This window comes from Blennius ocellaris (assembly GCF_963422515.1).
Source record: "Blennius ocellaris genome assembly, chromosome: 17".
In the NCBI taxonomy this organism is placed as follows: Eukaryota; Metazoa; Chordata; class Actinopteri; order Blenniiformes; family Blenniidae; genus Blennius; species Blennius ocellaris.
Window position 1 is genome coordinate 11,684,798 of NC_137666.1, and position 20,067 is coordinate 11,704,864.

At 42.1% G+C, this 20,067-nt stretch overlaps 1 protein-coding gene across 2 annotated transcripts; it reads right to left on the bottom strand.

Annotated features, from left to right (window-relative positions):
• Positions 1-793: 793 nt before the first annotated feature.
• rps6ka5 (ribosomal protein S6 kinase, polypeptide 5) lies at positions 794-19,887 on the bottom strand. Of its 2 annotated transcripts, XM_080513169.1 has the most exons (17): positions 19,621-19,887; positions 15,461-15,532; positions 15,051-15,269; positions 14,791-14,906; positions 14,604-14,705; positions 14,331-14,414; positions 14,081-14,184; positions 13,835-13,985; positions 13,434-13,595; positions 12,013-12,138; positions 10,739-10,872; positions 9,333-9,426; positions 8,174-8,344; positions 7,651-7,842; positions 5,277-5,436; positions 4,553-4,716; positions 794-3,956 (listed from the first exon to the last, which is right to left on the bottom strand). In XM_080513169.1, exons 1-17 carry the CDS (start codon positions 19,688-19,690, stop codon positions 3,648-3,650), a joined length of 2,430 nt encoding a protein of 809 aa, XP_080369295.1. In that variant the 5' UTR covers positions 19,691-19,887; the 3' UTR covers positions 794-3,647. The 2 variants fall into 2 exon arrangements, with proteins under 2 accessions (XP_080369295.1, XP_080369296.1); XM_080513170.1 differs by lacking the exons at positions 794-3,956; positions 4,553-4,716; positions 5,277-5,436 and having other exon boundaries at positions 7,696-7,763.
• Positions 19,888-20,067: the final 180 nt, after the last annotated feature.

Consider the following 20,067-nt stretch of genomic DNA (forward strand, 5'->3'; position numbering starts at 1 on the left):
TTCACCACAAGTTGGTGTATTGAGTCACTCACAAAATCAGCAGAGGAACAAGTAAAACAAAAATGTCTGAGTATTTTGGGACTGCAAAGTGATGTCATCTACATAGGTTTGGCGAAGTCTATCTATTGAACTCAATCTGGTTGAATGCACCCACCAACTGAAAAATACAAGTTAAAAGGGCAAACCTCTTGAAGCCAGGTTAAGAAAAAACTGAAGTAGCATCAACACCGCCACCAAATCTACAACTGAGGTATGACTCCAATTTCACGTAGCGCCCCTTTAAACGATCATGCCATTGCACTTTATTACTGTTTTATTATCAACAGAAGGTAGGGACATTCAGCACCATGGACAGCTCCAGGTGGATTCGCCCAAAAAGTAGGAATAAAGAAAAGCAGGAAAGAAATATGAGCCGCAAAGATCAGCCGAAACTGTGCGTTCAGTGCGGGATGCCGCTCTGCCAGTATCTGTCTTCTAATCCCATACGTGACACAAATTCCTCAATCCAATTTCTTTGGGCAGCAAGATGGTTAACAATTATTGTCCGTAAATATACAAAGGCTCAGCTCATTAGGTGTGATGTTTTTGGCTTGAAAAAGAGGAAGCACTGTAGGCAGAAAAGGAACTTTGATTAAAATTCCTGGATAAACAAAAAACAAAACAAAAAGCAAAACAACCCAGCATCAAAGACAACAGGACCTAAAATCAAAACCAGCCTCCCTCCCTTTCACTCCCTCTTCCTCAGCGGCTCCAGAAACACACTGCTTATCAAAGGAGAGGGTAGGTGGGTGTGTGTGTGTGTGTGTGTGTGTGTGTGTGTGGGGGGGTTCTCAGGATCAGCCCCGAGAGACGCTGGTACAAAACCAACCCTTTCCTGTGATGCGCGGTTATTTTCCCAACAAAGAAAGTGAGCTGGGTCCCACAGAGGCAGTGAGTGGAGAACGGTATTTTCTTTGGAACAAACAGCACTGCAGTGCATCAACTAATAGAGCCGGGCTCCCAGAGGGGAGCTCAATATAGGACACTCTTCCTCTTCCTCCACTTGAGCTATTAATACACCCAAACAAAAGAAAAGAGGCTTAATGAGGCAGCAACGGGGAACTCATGCGAACTAAGTTAGACAAGAGCTTTGTAGTGTTTCGCTTCAAGGATTCCAGCTCTTTCATATGGGCTATGGATCTATACTTTGCTGTGTTCTATGGGAGCAGGCATACAGCATATGTATGTATGATGCCCTTGTTTGTATTGTGTTTAAACGCATTTGATGAGACAGCATCGACACGACAGCAAAATAGATGCATAGTTTTAAGCGTGATAATGTACCAGACATGGATACACAGATTCTTTACAAAAGAAAAAAGAACACACACACACACATACACACACACACACACCACAGACTATTACAAAAAGAAAAGATACATCTCAGCTGGACACATACAACATATTTTACTGACTGGACAAAACAAAGTGTGATATATGAAGCATTTCTTTGCATATTTGCATGAAAGGAAAATAAATCCCATGCAGCTTAAAGCAGCTACCTTAAAGTCAATGCTTTGGTTCTGAATCAGAGTGCATTTAAATGGAAGAGAATGAGGGAGTGTGTTTAAATGCACACGACAGCTCAACGAAGAAATTACATCCGGAATTAGCAGGATCAACTGTTTTTAGGCAGCTTTACAAACTGTTCAGTACCAAAATATCAATACCATTAAAACAGGCAAACATATACTTAAAAAAAAAACAAACAAAAAAACAGGGATTTTACAATGCTATTGTATAAAGGGAGTTTTGGTACATCAACCTCCGTTCGTAAAATTTCAGGAGATATCCAAATGTTTAAGTAAACAAAACAAAAATCTGCCAAAGAAACACAAATATAAACGAAGAAAGAAGAAAGTGGTTGATGTTTCAGTCCACGTTATGCACTGAGGACTTAAATACTAACCAGATATCTGCCTCAAAGTGTCACACAGTGCGATGATCACCATTTCAGTCATGCAATAACACGCGGTAAGTAGAGCAAGGACAGCGACAAAGAGATTTCTTGAGGTTTGTCCTCAGAAACCTTCATTCAGGATGAATCTACTGCAGTCGTTTTAAGACTCGGTAAGTGATACAAGCAATGTTTTGTGCTATATTGCCTTGCAATGTCCTAATATTGATTCAAACTCAGCTTTACCTGATTCAAATGTATATATATGGGTTTTTTTGGCACATAAGCCTTCCATGTTCAAATATTTAGTTTTATCAATGAAAAGGAGGTCACTTTTCGCTAGCAACCTTTGGCATCTTGGATCTGAGAAAACTCAGGCCATCTCTGCGTATTCACCTCGCACTAAGCTCAGCACAATTTTCCACTTGGGACTTTCTACTCAATCCAATTGGTCGGAGTGTTAATGAGACAATTAAAGTCTCCTATGGCACAAGGCAAATCCACTGCTGGACTAAATACTGACTCAAGATGTGGAACAGCAGCAGTGCCGAGTCTTGTAGTAGTCATACTGCCCACATTAGAGCAAAACAAGTCTAAATATGGCTGTTCTTGAAGGGTCACATCCCTCCAGGCAGCAAGAATTCCCTAAATAATAACACAACAGATTTGGCTGAACATCATACATCCACATTTGCTTGTTCCTAAAACAAAACCAAAAAAAAAATAAAAGATGTTTCCACACCAGCCTCCATAAATCATTTCAAAATCCAACAAAGGACTCAAAGTGAAAGTGATGCACTGTAAACAACTAATGGATATAATCTCTTTGTGCCGACAATTATCTTAAAATGTATATTTCTGTCTTAGTGCCCCACTCAAGGCATTGATGCGGAACGTAACCACAGAAAGGTATGAATGACTGTCAGTCTGCAACGGAACAGTCATTTGAGCTCTAGGGGAACACACACATTCACTTAAACAAAATATTTTCAGTATTTTTTTTTTTAAGGACTTACTGTATCAGTTATTTCTTTTCAGATCCCTCTGAACCATAAATAAGTTAACAATATAGCTTATCATAAATACATTTCAGTCTGTAAATTCACATATAAATAACCAGTCCCATCTTACAGATACTTCCCAGAATAGAGAAGTGGACCCACGTTATGTTACGCTGCTTTTTTTTTTTTTTTCCTCCCCCCCCACCCCTAAGACTAAAAATACAAAGCATCCGAGGTGTAAACGCTACGACTTTCCCTTTAAAAACCTCTGGAGACAAGGACAAAGACAGGTGAATGGAGAGGTCAGATTCATGATGAGCGTTAAAGGTCCCTCCATTGTCTGTCTGGACAGGGGACGGGGGACGGGGGACGGGGGATGGGGGGGGGCAGTAGTAGAGCAGCCCTTTTTCATTTAGGTCACCAGTGACGATTTCTTCCTGGTGCAGGTCCCTGATTAATACAGTCTTGTGTGTGAACGTCAGAGAGAAAGAAAGGATTGGCTATTGCTAGTGATGACACATTAACTGGTTGATATTGAGGTGACGGCTGCTGCTCCTTCTGCATGCTTGGTTTTGGAGACGAGCCGCCATCCATGCAATTTGAGCCAGAGGCAGAGAAGCTGCCAGGGACAGAGGAAAAGAAGCGAGCTGCTGCTCGCGCCATCCTTCGGTTCGCCGGTCCGTCTAAATCCGGACTTTGCGTTCGCTTCACTGTCCTTCTGAAAAGTGAAAAGCCGGAGGAGGTGGTTGGTGGCTCGAGTCTGTTCCCAGTGACACCGGTGTGTTGACGGGGGTGGTGAGAGGAGTGCTGCTGGAGGAGGGCTGAGGATTGGCATCGCCCTCCGTAAAAGTCTTCTCCTGAGACTGAGAGGAGGAGGACGAAGAATGGGTGCTCTCGCTGGAACTGCTGCGGGTCTCTGTGCTGGTACTTGTCTTTTTCATCTTCCTCCTCTTCGCGAGTGGCGCTTTGTCCACCGTCTGCAGGCGGAAACCTTCCCGCTTACACTTGTTAAATGCCTGGGATACGAACAAAACAAAACAAAATGAGTGGCGAGTTCATTAGGAGGACTTCTGTGAATAGATTATATTCTAAATTACACATTCATCACGTCTCAATCTATCACGTCACAGACTGCTTTGGCACTGACAAACAGAAGAGAAGCAGAATTCTCGGCTCATTGGTAAACTAACCTATTCACAAAATGCAGTACATCTGTAATCTTTTTAATGATTGGGCATGTTTACGCAAATGAATTTGGCATAACACTTAGCAGAAGCTCATATTTCTTATTGTATATTTAGAGCAAATAACTTCGTTTCACTATTCAGTCAGCAAATCACAGAAATAACTGTTCAGTGTCAAAGACTGTTTCTATTTGTTTCCAACATACGAAGGCAAAACAAAACTTTCTGTCTCCTGTGTGCATTAATGATGATTTAAACAATAAATAATTTCCCTCTCTCTTTGTGAAAGCACTCTTTTGTCTTTCAGCTTCGGAGGAATGGAGCAGCAGGTTGATAGTGTGAACAGCAGTTGTTCAAAACAACCCAAATTGAATCACCAGTTGGTTTGTTCTGACCCACTGCACAACCAGCTTCTGTTGCTTTCTTACATTAAAGGTGGCTTTGACGTAAGTGTGGACGGAGGCAGTGGAGGAGCCGAGAATGTCCGGGGTCATGAGTGGGTTGGAGGACAGCTGGCTGTCGTCCTGAAGCCAGGCATTGTAACGCAGGCCAGACATTTTAATCCTCTTATTCGGGTCCACCGTCAGCAGCTCTGCAGGAATAAGGTGTAGATAATTACCCTTGCGCTTTTAAAAAGTGTGTGGGGGGGGGGGTCAAATAAAAGGTGAGCTGCGAGTGAGAAAGCTGCAAGGAGGAAGTGATTTGATCCCGAGGTAGATCAGCCTCTGTGAGCTGTTTTGTAGGTTAATGCTTCCGTCACCAAAATAAACAAAGTGGGAGCTCTTGAACTAGAACATCATGCAGTGTCCTGATGGCCAAGAAAGATTTTAAAACACAGACTAAAGCTTTTTAATCCTGGAAAGATTAATCAGAATTCATTGAATAATAGGTGGATATATAAACTTTATTGACATCTGCAATATGCTGAACTACCTCTGTGTGTACTATTAAATATGAGATTGCATGCAATTCCAACAGAGCTGTTTATCTATGTTTGCTGTTTGTTTCTGATCTTATCTTATCTGTATGCTCTGAATTTACTCATCGCACCTCCATGGCTCGCATTCAAAATATTCAGTGCACAGAGCTTTAAAATGCTTTGTGATGTGGTCTGAATTAAATTCTACGTAGTAATAAAAGTCCAGTCCTCACCTTGTATCAGGTCCTTCGCCTGCTGGGACACGTTTCTCCAGGCTTCCCCTTCAAAAGAGAAGTCTCCCTGTTTGATTTTCTTCATAATTTCCTCAGCACTGGTGTGGGTCACACTCTTCTCCTGGCATTGAAAAGGCACCTGGCCGGACAGCATGGTGTACTGCAAATGAAGGAAGGCCACTTGAACTTAGAAAAAGGACAAATAATGAGTCTGAGCTCACCGTTCTGTTAATGCGTGGTCCGGAAAATCGTGCACGCATCTTTTGGCATCTCTTCCATAGAGCGTGCAATGAGCTACAAAAGTCACTCGGCATTAATGTTTCAACACATCCATTGTTAAAATAACAACATGCTTTTGAAAGCGCTTTTGACCCGCCTTGACTGCAACATTTTGTCACTGTTCTGCTGCATGTTTTTTGACTGTGGTGGAACCAGCATTAGAGAGGAGAGCAGTCTGTGCTCAGCTGAATGAGCAGGACACACTCACCTTGACCTGCTTATGCCTGCCCTCCCAATTCTCATTAAAATGACAGTAGTTAAGAAGAGGCGTTTTGCCAGTGGAGGATCTGCCGTGATCACGTCTCTCTCTCTCTCTCTCTCTCTCTCTCTCTCTCTCTCTCTCTCTCTCTCTCGCTCTCTCTCTCTCTCTCTCTCTCTCTCTCTCTCTCTCTCTCTCTCTCTCTCTGCTTGCCTCTCAGTCTCAGCCCACTTTGCTTCAAGGCCATTGTGCACATAGCTTGTCAGTAGCCATTTCATCAAAGCTCCACGGGGCCCACTACTACCACATCCCCCAAGGGGGCAACGGTGCGAAGCGGCACTTGCACACAGAGAGCCCGGGTTCTGTACGGATGACTGGCCATGGAGAGGAATCTCTATCAACTAACCGCTCCCCCGTGTGCCCTCTCCTTATCTTCACTACCTCTCCTCTTAATATTTTCTACTCCACGCGGGGAAAAGGTTGAATGAGAATTGGCATTTCCTCTGCTCGGGAGCAGTGGCTCATACCAGTGCAGCTTTCACCAGCTCGGTCCTCATTTAGAGGCGCGAGCTCTAAAACTGTGTCAGCTCGACGCGGGAGGCTCAAGGTTGTAGTTCTGAACGAAGGAAGGAGATGACTATCCCATCAAGTGCACACCCTCTTACATACTGTATATGCATGTGGGGCATGCATTCACACATACGGGAAGCTTAAAACTCGAGACCAAACCAGTTCAAATAACAGCTGATTGCTCAATCAGAACGGCCTGCAGAAAACATTTAATCCATAAAATGGATAACACAAACAAATCAACAGTGTATGGAGCTTCTGATTAAACCTTAATTTGGTTTCAGAAACACTTCTCTCAACAGCATTTTCTTTTTTTTGGGGGGGGAGGGGGATATAAAGTGTGTGGATTTTTGAAAAGATGTGTATAAATTATGAATTTAAATAATCAGGTCACTTTCCCGAGGCATTGTGGAGAGTCTCAGTCTAAAGTCAGCCTATACTTGCTAAGACTGCAGGCACAAAGACAGACGCTCGTGAATAGAGGTAATCAATGATGTGTTATTTACTACCATTAGAGACTGAGGGGGATCGTATCATCAGGCTGACGCACAAGTTTCAGTACATATTTTAGACATGACAAGGCAAGACTGAAGATAAACTCCAGCTTTTAAATATATTGTGCTTTTGGTTTTATTATTTTGCTTAAGATAGATAAACTTATATTGTCCTCCAATCAACATGTTACCATTTGAATATTATATGTTCTGGCGTTTCCAAGCAAGCCAACTACACATATCTGTGAAGAAGATGCTACAAATCAATCTGTATGAGTCCAAATTAAAATTTAGGTGTAAACTATAAAGGAGTTCATTGAACCAGCCAACTCAATTCTATACACGCCATACCCAGGGAGAACACGCAAACTCTACACAAGCCCACAATTCAACCTGAACTGGTCTCCAGCTAAATACATGTTCAACGTTCACACCGATAGGCACAAGAAGATCATGAAAACTCCGGACAGAAAGGACCTCAAGCCCTCAAACTGAATTGAATTCTTGCTGAGACGACAGTGCTAACCACTACCCGACTGTGAGGCTCCAAAATTTCATAATCAAATGAAATTATTACAAGCAACAGGGAGAAAATGTTCCGTTACTCTCAATTGCTCATTACACAGAATCCCAATCTCCTCCTTCAGGGCATCTCAAGCTCAAATTCCCACGGACCAAAATCACGTGTCACATAATTTATTACCTAACTTTATAAGTAGTGAGATATCTTTACACACACACACACACACACATACTGTTGAATGAATGTAAAACTCACATTGGTACAACTGGCAGTATTTTGTTTGAAGCTGAACATGGCTCACCCACTCACCAGAATGACACCAAGGCTCCACAGGTCACAGGACTCATCGTAGCCATCATATTTGAGTATCTCTGGTGCGGCATACTGCAGGGTGAAGCAGGGAGTCTTCAGCAGCTGATTGTCTGGTGGTTTGAGGCGAGCAAAGCCGAAGTCTATGATTTTTATCTCGGAGTTCTCGCTCTCATCAGTGAAGAGCAGGTTCTACAAAACAATTCGAGACACAGACAGTAATCTTTTTTTTTTTTTCCCTTTCTTTCTTTCTTTCTTTCTCAACAGAACGGGTATTCTCAAGAGCAGGCTAAATTGTACATCAAGACTGACCAGGTACTTCTGACCCATGTCAAACAATTTTACTCTTGTTTTGGAGAAAATTGCAGTCACAAGGAGAATAGGACAGATCGTAGAAAGTTCAGAAAAACACAGTAATTCTACTATAGAATCAAAAGGCCTAGTCAGTCTACATTTGCAACAAAGACTGTATCTGACAGTGAAGATTCTTTAACAGCAGCCCTGCTGAGTACACGTCCAATACCTCCGGTTTAAGGTCCCTGTGTACCACTCCTACGTCATGCATGTGACTGACAGCAGACACCAGTTTGCGCATGATGCGGCTGGCCTCCGTCTCACTGAAATGTTGCTTCCTGCGGATCCTCTCCAGCAACTCCCCTCCGCCAAGCAGCTCAAGGACCAAGTACGTGTGGAGCTACAGCAAGCACACAAACACAACCAGAATATAGTTAAATGTTTCCCGGCTTGTTACACCCATTCCCAACATTTATTCTTTGGCGTGCTTTTTGAAGGAGCACGGACCAGGAAAACACTCCGAGATGTTTTGCAATTCACAAATATTGACAATCATTGTGTTTTGTAACATATTATCAATCTTGTTTTCACAAACTGAACTGCAAGCTGAAAACAAGAGGCGTGCTGATGTGAGAATCGGTGGCCAAGAAATTTTCTCGGAAGAAAAGTAAATATTGAGAGAGGGAAAAAACTAAACACCTCATCCGTGATGTTATAATGCCGAGATCAAACTGTAATGACATTGAGTAAAAGTAGAAGGGGCCAAACAAATTGGGAAGAGAATAATATGTCTGGGTAGCAGGGTAGAGTTTCTCATTAGGGCTAAATGTGGGGAACAAAGGCAGGACGCAGCTGAGGCGAGGTGAGGCAGCGCCGCTTTGATCTGGGTCACAGGCCTGTGAGGTACAGTAATAACCCCACTGAGCTCATCAGGACTAAAGTGGTGCTCCTGGGCATGAAGGACCGGGGCTAATGAACCTGCGCACAGTCAGAAAAGCGGACACACCTTTCCAATAACCGGGGTAAACCGCATTTGGATTATGCACACTCACTTTGGCTTAAGTGTGCGGCTCGATTAGCAACACAAGTGAATCCACAGTGTTTCTATTCAGTGGTAGAAAATGGCTGTTTGCACAGCTGCAGTTTAGAAATAAATCTGCTGTGAAATATCGAGCACACACAAATGTTCAAGGTGCAATATGTGAAGAGACAGAGGCAGCTGCAGGGCTACTAGCATTCCCATTAATTTGCCTTGTCCCAGTTCCCAGACTTAATGAGGCTACAGTTCACAAAGGCACTATGGAGAACGACACAAAACAGAATTCATGCGGCGGGCGGGGGGGGGGGGGGGGGGGGGTGTAAATGACACCTTCCACAATTAACTTTACCTGATCATGGTAAATTTCATGCAACTTGACAATATTGGGGTGGCCGTCACACAACTTCAGGGCTGCTATTTCCCGCTGTGTCTGTGCCTCCATTCTACAGCAAACACAAGCAGATACAAAACACAAAATAAATACACAAACAGGAAAATAAAAAATTTACTTTTATATGATGGACTCTCATACAGATATCTAAGGAGGCTTTTCGTTTTGTTTTTTTTGCTGTGATTTTACCGAATATAAAAGTGCCTTTGAATTGACTGTCCGAACAACATACAAAGATTTTCCAGAAGCAATAACAGGATTTAGAACAGAGGACGGAGCATTCCCAGAAAGTGCACAGAGCAAGCATCGACTTATTACTTTTCGTGCAATATCAGAACACACCCTAGATCATTCTGACAATTCACTTTGATTGTGTGTGGGTAGCATTTCTTACACAAGGCAAAGGGTGTGCAACCCACGGTTCTGGTGCATCATGCAGCTCTTCAGCCTCTCTGTTGTGGCTTTCATAAAATGGACATGGGCATTAACAGTTTTGTTTGTGACATTTTCAAAAGGATTGTACTGCAAACTATCTACCATAGGGGCACTCTATTCTGTTAACTGAAATATCCATTACTTCCTGCTGTGTCACCTGCCTTGTCCAGAACTCAACAGCTAAAAGCAACAATGAACAGTCAGTATTTTCTGCATGCAGTTATTAAATTGAAAAACACAACATCAACTACTCTTTCAGTAGATAAGGCAAAACTATAGCTGTGCATAGTTCATTTTTGAAGGTTAAACTTGTTTGCTGGCACCATACAAATTTTCAAAAAAGCTCCTTTGGATGTTAAGATGTAAAACCCTATATGAGGCAATTTCCTCTACAAAAATCTGATTAATGTTGTTATCTAGGACAGAACAGGAAATGATGACTCAAATAAAATCGTGCACCAACAGTGTAGTTTTCCTATAGATTTTGAGAAGAGGACTTAAAAAAAAAAAAAACAAAGTGATTCTGCGTGATTTACCCTTACAGCACTGACATATGTGGTGTATGTCAGTCTAAATGTAGCCTGAGTGCAGATCAGTGATATTAGAGTCGTAGCATTTGGTGCTACACTGTCAGCAGAGGGGTGTAGTTTGAGGCAGTGAGCAAGGAAGAAGTCACCAGCAAAAACGACCATCAGAGTTGTGCAAGTTTACCACACATCTCACAATCTAAAACAAAGCAATAGAGAAAATAAAGTCTGTTATCTACTTTTTAATTTCAATAGAACATTTCTGATATGACTTTTTTCCCAGGTTTTATTCAGTTGGCGCACATAGGCCCAGTTTCTGCCAGGTTAGAGAGCAGATTAGAGAGCCGGTCTGACAAAGCCATTTGAACTACAAACACAATAAAAAAGCCCGTTAGCTTGTACCTCTTGCTGACAATCTTGACAGCGTATTTCTGTCCCGTCTTCTTGTGTGTGCACCGTCTACAGATGGAGAAGCTTCCCTCTCCCAGAGCGCTGTCCTTCAGGTCCATCTCGTAGCCAATATAGAAAGGAGAGTCCTGCAATAGAAACAAGACACGCGTGAAAACTTAAAGTATGTTTCAAAGAAGTTCTGCAGTACCTGCATCTGGTCTTCTTTTTTTTTTTTTTTATGATCCTCCGTCTTTTAATATACCAAATAAACTGAAGACGATATTTTTCTTAAATCTCGCAGATATTAGAAATGAAAGCTGTGTCACTTCCTGCATTTCTTATACATTTTGCAAGTCAAATTATTTGGCTGTTTGTATAAAAATAACATCACATCTGTAGTCAGGTAAACACTGATTATGTTTTTGGCCAAGATCTTTTTTTTTTCTTACATTCCTCATCCTTGTGCATCTCTATACAAAGGCACAATTAAAGTTTGTATTTTCGAATTATCCTTAAAATCAGAAATCTAGTTATTGAACTCCTGACAAAAACCAAAAAAGGCTCAGCCCCATTTACTTTACTTGTCTTATAACTCTCAATGCTTTTGACCATAATCTCAATTATCTGCTGCAGTCAACAGAAAACGTTTAAAGGAGGAAGCCAGGAGACTTCCCCTGTTGTGTAATGTTGAAGATAAAATGAGAAATGTGAAACCTGAGAACGAGGCACTGAGAATCTACATGTACACGATTCGACATACTGAAGATTACAGGACAAATTTATGCAACAATGAACAACCTTATTATATATGTGAATCTACAAGGATTCACAAATATCTCAAAATGAAATGGTAGATAACTTTATAAAAGGCTTTTTAGTTTATAGTTTAAGTGTTCCTTAATTAGTCAGTGAATGAATTCTGCTTCAACCTCAAGACTCATTACAGCACCCATTGCTTATAAATAAAAAATGTGTTATAATAGATAAGGTAGAATAACTATATTCAAAAACACAAACAACAACAGAAAGTATCCAGGCAAGAAAGCCTAAAACTGAGCAAGAAAACAAAAAAGCTTCTTCCTCTCTTTTCAAGAGTCAAATTCATGTCACTGAATAAACAAAGTCATGCCTGAAAACTGAATTTGAGTTCAATAAAACAACCGCAGCAGGGGAAAAAAAAAAATGTTGTGGCAAAATAGAGAAGGAGGGAAAAAAAAAAAAATCTGTGACAGCAGCCATTAGCTTAAGTGTGTTTGTGCTGGGGGATCCAAGTCCATTCATCTTACCTTCATCATGGCGCTGCGGGCCACCGCAGCAGAGCCTGGCCTCTCAGAGCCCCCACACAGCTGGATGGGGTCGTCCATCACCACATTCCTCTTAAACAGGATGGAGGGGGCCATGAAAGAATACCCCTGATCACAGAAACAGACAAGATGTCCTTGTTTACATTTAACGCAAACGGAACATACGAGGAGGACGGTATGGACAGACGAAATGGAAACTTCCTTTTAAAAGCTCCAGGAAAAGGAGTTGTTATGAAAACTGTTGACAGTTTTCGTCAGACGCCACAACGTCGCACAATCCTGTCCGCTTCACAGTGACGCCAATTCCGTGCATTTGTGATTAACAGTGGCTGTCCAGCTGTTCCTATTGTTAGACCTGTCATTGTGAAGCTCTGCCTGCATAATTCCAGCTGTGGGAAGCCCAGAGCTTTGAGCTGGCATCAATCACTATCTCTCTCCCTTTTCTCAGACACACACACAGCTGTGTGGTATGTAGTGACAGCAATGGATGGACGGAAGGATGGATGTTGAATGAATGAGATGCCCTAAATTGCCGGGCTTGAATATTTGATTGCTCTGCTGTGAAATTACATCTTGGCGCTCTTAATGCAATTTTAATTTTGTTTTGTGAGGCACTGCGGGGGAGCAAGTGCACGGTTAAAAACTGGGATTGCTGTCGTTATCTCAGAGATTGCTAGGCTTGCAAATTATAAAGACCACAAAATTTCAGACTATGTGAATGGCAGCTGAGAGCGAAAAAAGCCAAGATGAAGTTGGCAATCAAAGACTGAAGGCGTAACCGAGACAGACGTGGTGATGCTCTCAGAGTGTAACCTTTTATTCCATGAGAGAAGCCCGTTAATGGATCTATTGATCTACTGAGCTCAAGGATCCAGAAGGCAATCAGAGTTGAAATTTCATGCAATACATCAGACAGCCATCAGCTGGCATGGAGTTGTGGGCCATATTATGGTTCAAAGCTACATCAAAAATAGTCATTCACATCTGTTACTTCAATAAGAGCTGCATATGGCAGCAATTACTTCAATAAAAGGCCCTTTAGTCAATTTGAATACCAATGCACACAGACAGACTCATGTTGACTTACAGCAACCTTTTGAGGACATTCAAAACTTCACTTGATTACTTCAATTGCTGTGGAGTATGTCAAATATAGTCACAGACAAAAAGTGGGTAATGTATAATGCGATTTTTTTTTTTCCATCCGTGTCAACATTTCACACTGCCTGCAAACCAAAGCCCGGACAAACACGAAACACGAAACAGATGCTGATCTAAATGCCGTTCTGTGCAAAATGACCCGCGAGAAACACACGGGAGTATTACTGTCTGCAAACAACAAAACCCACGAGTCACGACAAAACATTGTGTGGTTGTCTAACATCCCTTCCCCCATCTCTCACCTGGAAGATACGGTCACAGTTCTGAGGCAGAGCTGCCGGGGAGTAGGTGGGGTCCATCTCTGTGAACTCGTCTGCAAAGTTGCTGACGTCCAGCTCGTCCCGAATCACTGGCTTGAACGGCGCAGGCACCTTCTTCGCTGCCAAATCCTCCCAATTTATTTTCTGCAGGGGGAAAAAAAAAAAGATTCACAATCTGCATTAACACAATGAAATGACCTGCACTCATTGAAATATTTTGAAAATTGAAAAATTATCCTTATTAATGTGCAAAGAAATCTATACATACACATCTATTGTCTCTTTTACTAAGCATTGGTGTCCTACGATATAATGTGTACAATGTGAGCTATTCAAGCAGTTCTGAATATTGTTCAATAGTCAAAGCAAACAATGGGATTCACCTGGTAGAAAGGGTGTTTCTTCACATTCTCTGCTCCATTAAGACCTGAGCCTAGCCTCTTCTTTGGATCTTTAATGAGGAGTCGCTGGATTAGGTCTTTGGCCAGTGGTCCCATGTCTTTGGGGAAAGGAGGATCCTTTTTGGAAATCCGCCTGTGAGAGAAAACTCAGATATGGTCAGTGTTCTGCAGTGAATGCGACGGGGAAAGCGCTGAAAACTGTCGCCGATGATCAGAGGGAATGCATACTTTGCAATGTCGGTGTGTGAGTTCTCATCTCCATCAACAGTGAAGGGGGAGCCGCCAGTCAAAAGCTCGTACATCAACACTCCGAGGCTCCACCAGTCCACCGCCTGTAATGCAGAAAGGCACCCGTCCGTGACTTTAGCTTAAAAGACTGATAGAAAAACTTGACTGCAGAGTGCGGTCATTGAGTAGAGAAGGTAGTTTGGACTGCATGATCACATCAAACGAGTTACACAATAAAACGTTGCCTTACCTTGTCATGTCCAGACTCTCCTCCTTCTACTATTTCTGGAGCCATATATTCAATGGTACCACAGACAGAAAAAGCTCTTTCAACCTGTTTTATAGTAACACAAAGATTGCAACAATTAAACACTCAACTTCTCACTCAATTCTTATTTTAGCATACCGATATCTCTCATTGTGAAAACATGAATAAAACATCTGAGTTTATGTTTAAAATTAGAATTGCCACTTGAACTTCCTGTGGTGGGGTTTAGGATTAAAAGTCTAAAACAAACGGTACCTGATCGAATTCTTTACTGAGGCCAAAGTCTGTGAGAACTATATGGCCACTGGAATCCAGTAAAATATTCTCAAGTTTCAGGTCCCGATAGACGATCCCAAGCTGCAACGAGAAAATGAACTACAGGTTCAGCGGCGAGTAATTAGATTAAAGACACAGGTGTGGCTGAGCTGAATCTGAAGAATACCTTGTGCAGATGTTCCAGTGCCAACACAATCTCGCCACTGTACAAGGCTACTTCTTGCTCCTTAAACCGCACCCTTTGCACCAAGTGCGTGAAGAGCTCCCCACCATTCACGTAATCTAGAACGGATGATATCGTGTAAATTAATCATGTAAAGGGTTTGATTTTGCAAACACATTCCACTCTCCTTTGATTAACCAATATAAAACTCAAGTAAAAATCTGCAGAGCAAGAAATGGATTTGAATTTTAAAATATCCTGACCGAGAATGAGGTGCAGCTTGGTGTCCGTTTGGAAGGCATAGTGAAGTGTGACGAGAAACGGGGACTGGCGGATGTGCTCCAGAACTTGCCGCTCCGTCCGCGTGTGTTCGGCTGTCTTGGCTTTCTGTACAATGGTGGCCTTCTTCAAAACCTTCATGGCATAGAGCTTCCCCGCATCGTGGCCGCTCACTTTCCTCACCAGGAACACCTTGCCATACGCTGGTGGATAAAACAAACAGAGACAGAGGGCAAAGTTCAGCGCAGACGGCACAGCCTTGGAGAGAAATGCCTGGTACGGCAATGCTCACCGTTCCAAAAAAAAAAACACATGTCAGACAGGCATGCAAACCATCTCTCCAGTCCGGTGTCATAATCTGTGTCTCACAAATGGACGCTTGTCATTTACTCACCTCCTGTGCCCAGCACTTTTAAAAGCTCAAAGTTTTCGATGCCCACCCTCTCCACATGGCCCGTCAGGTTGGCTGGAAGTAGAGGGGAATACAACATGGCTTATGGGTTTTGTTTTGTTTTGTTTTTTGTTTTTTTTTAAGTAAAGCTAGATTATACAACACACAATTACTCAGAAAGATCAAACATTAGAGGCCATTTCATGTGAAAAAGCTATTTTTGAAAAGGCACAGTAGATACATTTCATCAACCAGAGCAATTGAGGCTCACTGCAATTGAAATCTTGTGTTTATATCTGCTACACTGTCAATCTCATTGGCAACATAGTGGTAACTGCTCTCAGCTCTGGTTGGGGTTTTCATTGAGAGCTTTGCATCTCTGGTTTCCCACCACAAATAAAGTGGTCACACTAAATTACCTGTAGACGAAGATCTGAGTGTGTTGGACTCTCTGTGTTTGTCCTGTGTTGCACTCAATAAACCACAGTCACCTGGGATGGGCTCTAGTGCCCCATGACCCAGAAAAGGATGAAACGGAGTAGAAAATGTAACTCTAATTGTCTGCAAATGATACTCCGCCATTTACTCTGATTCATCTTGAATTTAGACAGCTCATATGAAAGTCTACATCTCCTCCACGCCCCTGGTGTAAGTTAAATACTGTGTATTAAGGCCAAAAGACAAAAGAGCAGATGAATACAAATTTTATGAAGTAAAGGGGAGAAGATCCTCACCATACTGTTGACAATCGAACTTTGTAATGATAGAAACTGCCCTTTAATCTTGAATTATTGCAACTGAAGCATTTGCATCCTACACAGCAACCAAAAGGCTCATTTGCTAAAAGTTTGTTTTCCTGCAAACTGTTCTTCAAAGGCATCGTATTCTTTGGCTCAAAGTTTAAAAAGGTGAGATTCACACTTGAGGATCAACAGTGTAGGCTGATTGCAAGCCGGAAGTTTGTTTGTATCAAATAAAAACACCTTGGGCAAAGACAACAACGTGCAGTGTATGTACATGTTCTAATGTAAAACATGAAAAACAAGTCCGGCTCAACATAAACCACCCTCTGAAATATGCAACAGTACAGCATAATCCTCCCTGCAACATTTACCAGCAAAAGGTCATTATCTTCTTCACAATATCCTCAATGAATTCAGCACACCCTGCCTGATGTCTCCCCGTGTCTTTCTAAATCATGGCCTGCCAGTCCAGCTGACTGAGCATGGCACACTTTTAGACAGGCACGCATCCATTGTAGTGAACACATTCCTTCTGTCTCGCACTCTGGAAATAAGCTACTGAGCAATTAAAGCGGCTGATTTAATCTTCTCCTACAACGCAGGAGATGAAATGCTTCCAACTCTTCGCCAGTTTGAGTCCAGACCTTATCATTTCAAAAAAACAACAAATGCTGTCCTTCAAATTTGAGGTCAGAGATTGGAGTTATGTAACACTCCTGCCAGGCTCACCCTCTTGTCATGGCCAAGTTTGAGTTGGGTGTTTATTAATAGACTGACAGGGGTGTCTAACCAGATGATGTCGTACTGCGGGACAAGAGGAAGCTCTTCCATTTACAGGAGGGAAATGTGCTTTACAAAATGCTTTCCACAATGGACAGCATGAGTGATCAAACCACAATATAACAGATTTCTAAACTTACTGTCTACGAATAAGCCTTTTAGTGTAGTACGTCATGTGACTACAACTCGTTTAACAAATCTGCTGTCTCTGTATTATTTCAAGAATAATGCGAGCAAAATCACTCGTCTTTTTTTAATTGTAATTGTCTTGGTGATGGAAGAACAAAATAACAATGTCTATACTTGTTATTCAACATTACTGTCTACACTGGGTTCGTGCTTCAGCGAGGGCCATTGTAGCGATAGGTTTAAAATGGCTGTTTAAATGCTGTGTAAAGTTTTTCACACACAAAAAAAAAAACCATTAAAAAAAAACCCAAAAAACCTGAGTGACAAGTAGACAGACTGCATAGTTAGGGCTGGGCAGTAAATCAGGGTTTAGCACAGTCATGTTGCAGCCTGAACAGCAGCACTATGTCATTATAAACCAGTTGCAACTAAAGAAGAGTGCAGCTTCATTCAGCGGCCCTCTGCTCTGAAACACTCCACTCAGCACCATCAATGACGTCTCAGTTATAAACATTCGGGAGTTCAATCAGTATTTCCTGTTGATTCTCGTGCATTGGACTGTGTCAACATTGCTTCACCTTAAAATATCATTCAATACATCGCTCTAGTTTTTTCCTGCATTACACTCCCTTGGCTTTAAGTTCTATTTATAATTTATCTGAAGATGACTTTAAATACTATTCCAACTCACCTGACTCTACCCCTTTATTATTACAGAAATGTTGTTGTTCTATGAATTAAGCAGATGGTATTTCACAGTACACCCTGAACCATGGCTGGGCAATTATTATACAGTGGGAAGCCCCATGCGAAAGTAGGGCAATTGTGAAAGGCCAAGCCCTGGGTTGAACACGATCCTCCCCAAAACTGACACATTTCCAAACAAGAAAAGGATGCGGCAAGATTTTGAGAAGAAATACTCTAACCGTTCTGCACCATTCTAGCTGTTTCGCTATTGGTACAATGTTTAACTGCGAGCAAACACGGTAAAAATTGAAAGCGCAACAAGCACTGAGGAAAGGTAAAGCTTCCACCGGGAAGATAAAAGCAGAGCAGCCGTATTACATGCAACATGCACATTCGTTTTAATTTGATTCATAGTTTCCCTCTGATCCCTGTGGGCTGTCAGAGACAGCCAAAGGCCTTGCATGTGTCCTCATGTGCGGTCAAGACTCTAAAAGGGGCAGTCATTTGCTTTGACGGTTTATATCCAAACTTTAGAAGGGATTGGCTTGCGAAATACTTCTAAATGAAGTTTCAATGTTTACTGCCTCACATGCAAATCAGAAGAACATGCAAATCATGTTAATACAATTCTTTCTGTGCTGTCCACAGAGAATGCCAGCAGTAAAAAAGCAAGTAAGAGCTTTTAAAGTCCAATGCACTGTGTACAATGCGTAAAAAAAAATTGTGCAACAAAAAGGAAAGAAATGTCTATATATATAAAACAACAAGAGTAATATAATAGGAAGCAGCATGGATTTGTGCACTCAATTGTGAGTCAATTAACTTGCTGCGTAGAATTTTTGATGTGTTCCTGTGATTATGTGCAAACTTTTCTATATATTTCAGTTTATTTCCATGAGCACATGTGTAAGCATGTTGATGGGAGTATTTATTTATTTTTGTTCATTTTATTTTCAGTATTTATGTCGTGCTTCCTAACTTCAATCAATCTCTACCTGGCTTTTCTGTCCTGTAGTCTATTACATTGCTAATGTAATATAGTATAGTATAGTATAAGTATAGATAAAGTCTTATCTATACTTTGAGCAGGGTAGCTTGGACGTGCTAAAAGTTTACATCATTTTATCATAAAGGATCATGTAGCAGAGGCTGGTTGGAGAGTGCGTGGAGTTAACGGGGTCAGCGAGGAGACGAGTGTATTTAACAGGCTTCCTCTGTTACACAAACCAAGGTCGCCTCGGGTTACACTGGATGTGAACCTTTTGTGTAAAATGCAGAAAGCAGGCTAACGTTAGCGTTTCTGACTTGGCATCATTGCAGCTGCTCATCGTTGACTATGGATAAGTTAGCTGTGACTGCTAACAAATGCGGATAATAACGGGGGGGGGGGGGGGGGGGGGACATAGCCGATGATTCTATCTAAGTTGCGGTGTTGGCAAAAGCATAAACTTGGTAAAAAAAAATTATAATAATAAAAAAATCACCGCGTGCGATCCGATCAAACCTAGTTACATGATAACAACTAGCTTACGCTAATGTACTTACCTGGCTTGAATGCGGGTTAATAAGTAACGATAGCGGTTAGCGCTTGGCAACAAGGCGAGCAACGCAACGTTATAACTATTAATGACAGCCGGGTAATGTTAGTCTCCCTCTGCCATTTTTAAACTTGAGCAACGTTGACGTTAGCGCCGACTACAAACAGTGACAGTTGCTCGATCTATGCTAGCCAGCTAACATTATCTCCCCCCCTCATTTACACGTGTCCCCTCAAAAGACAAATACCACACAGGATGAAGTTCCACAGGCTCACAGCTAACTTACCATTTTTCAGCTCATGTTTCACAGTAAACAGGTCACCTTCTCTGGAAGATCCCTCCATCGGGGATGGCATCGTAATTTCGTGCCCCTATTTTGTTGAAAGATGCTTTTCAAGACCGGGTTGGGCTGACCTCCCAAGCCTATTTGCAGTAGCGACATGCACTAGACTAACATGTATAAGAAAACGACGGAACGCCGCTTAGATCGGCGTTCAAACTGGACACGAAATGCAGGGCAGAGTGTTGTTACTGAGCCTGACAGCCAGCAAGCCCATAGGAAACACTTGCTTCTTCCAGAACACCACCAAGACCACTACCTTCGCAACCAGGCAGTCCCTCTCCTCTGATTGGAGTTGCTAGGAGAAGATCTACTCTCTGATTGGACGGTTGCAGGGCAGCGACACGAGAACCCGCCTCCTTCGAAAGGCTGGTGGTGCCTTCAATTGTCCCT

Excerpts from the sequence above, each read along its gene's own strand:
- rps6ka5 (XM_080513169.1), bottom strand. The coding sequence starts at position 19,690 with ATGCCATCCCCGATGGAGGGATCTTCCAGAGAAGGTGACCTGTTTACT. Across the intron at positions 10,873-12,012 it reads CCCGCAGCGCCATGATGAAG|GACTCTCCTTTCTATATTGG; the intron begins GTAAGATGAATG and ends TTTCTATTGCAG. Across the intron at positions 8,345-9,332 it reads ATGAAATTTACCATGATCAG|CTCCACACGTACTTGGTCCT; the intron begins GTAAAGTTAATT and ends TGCTTGCTGTAG.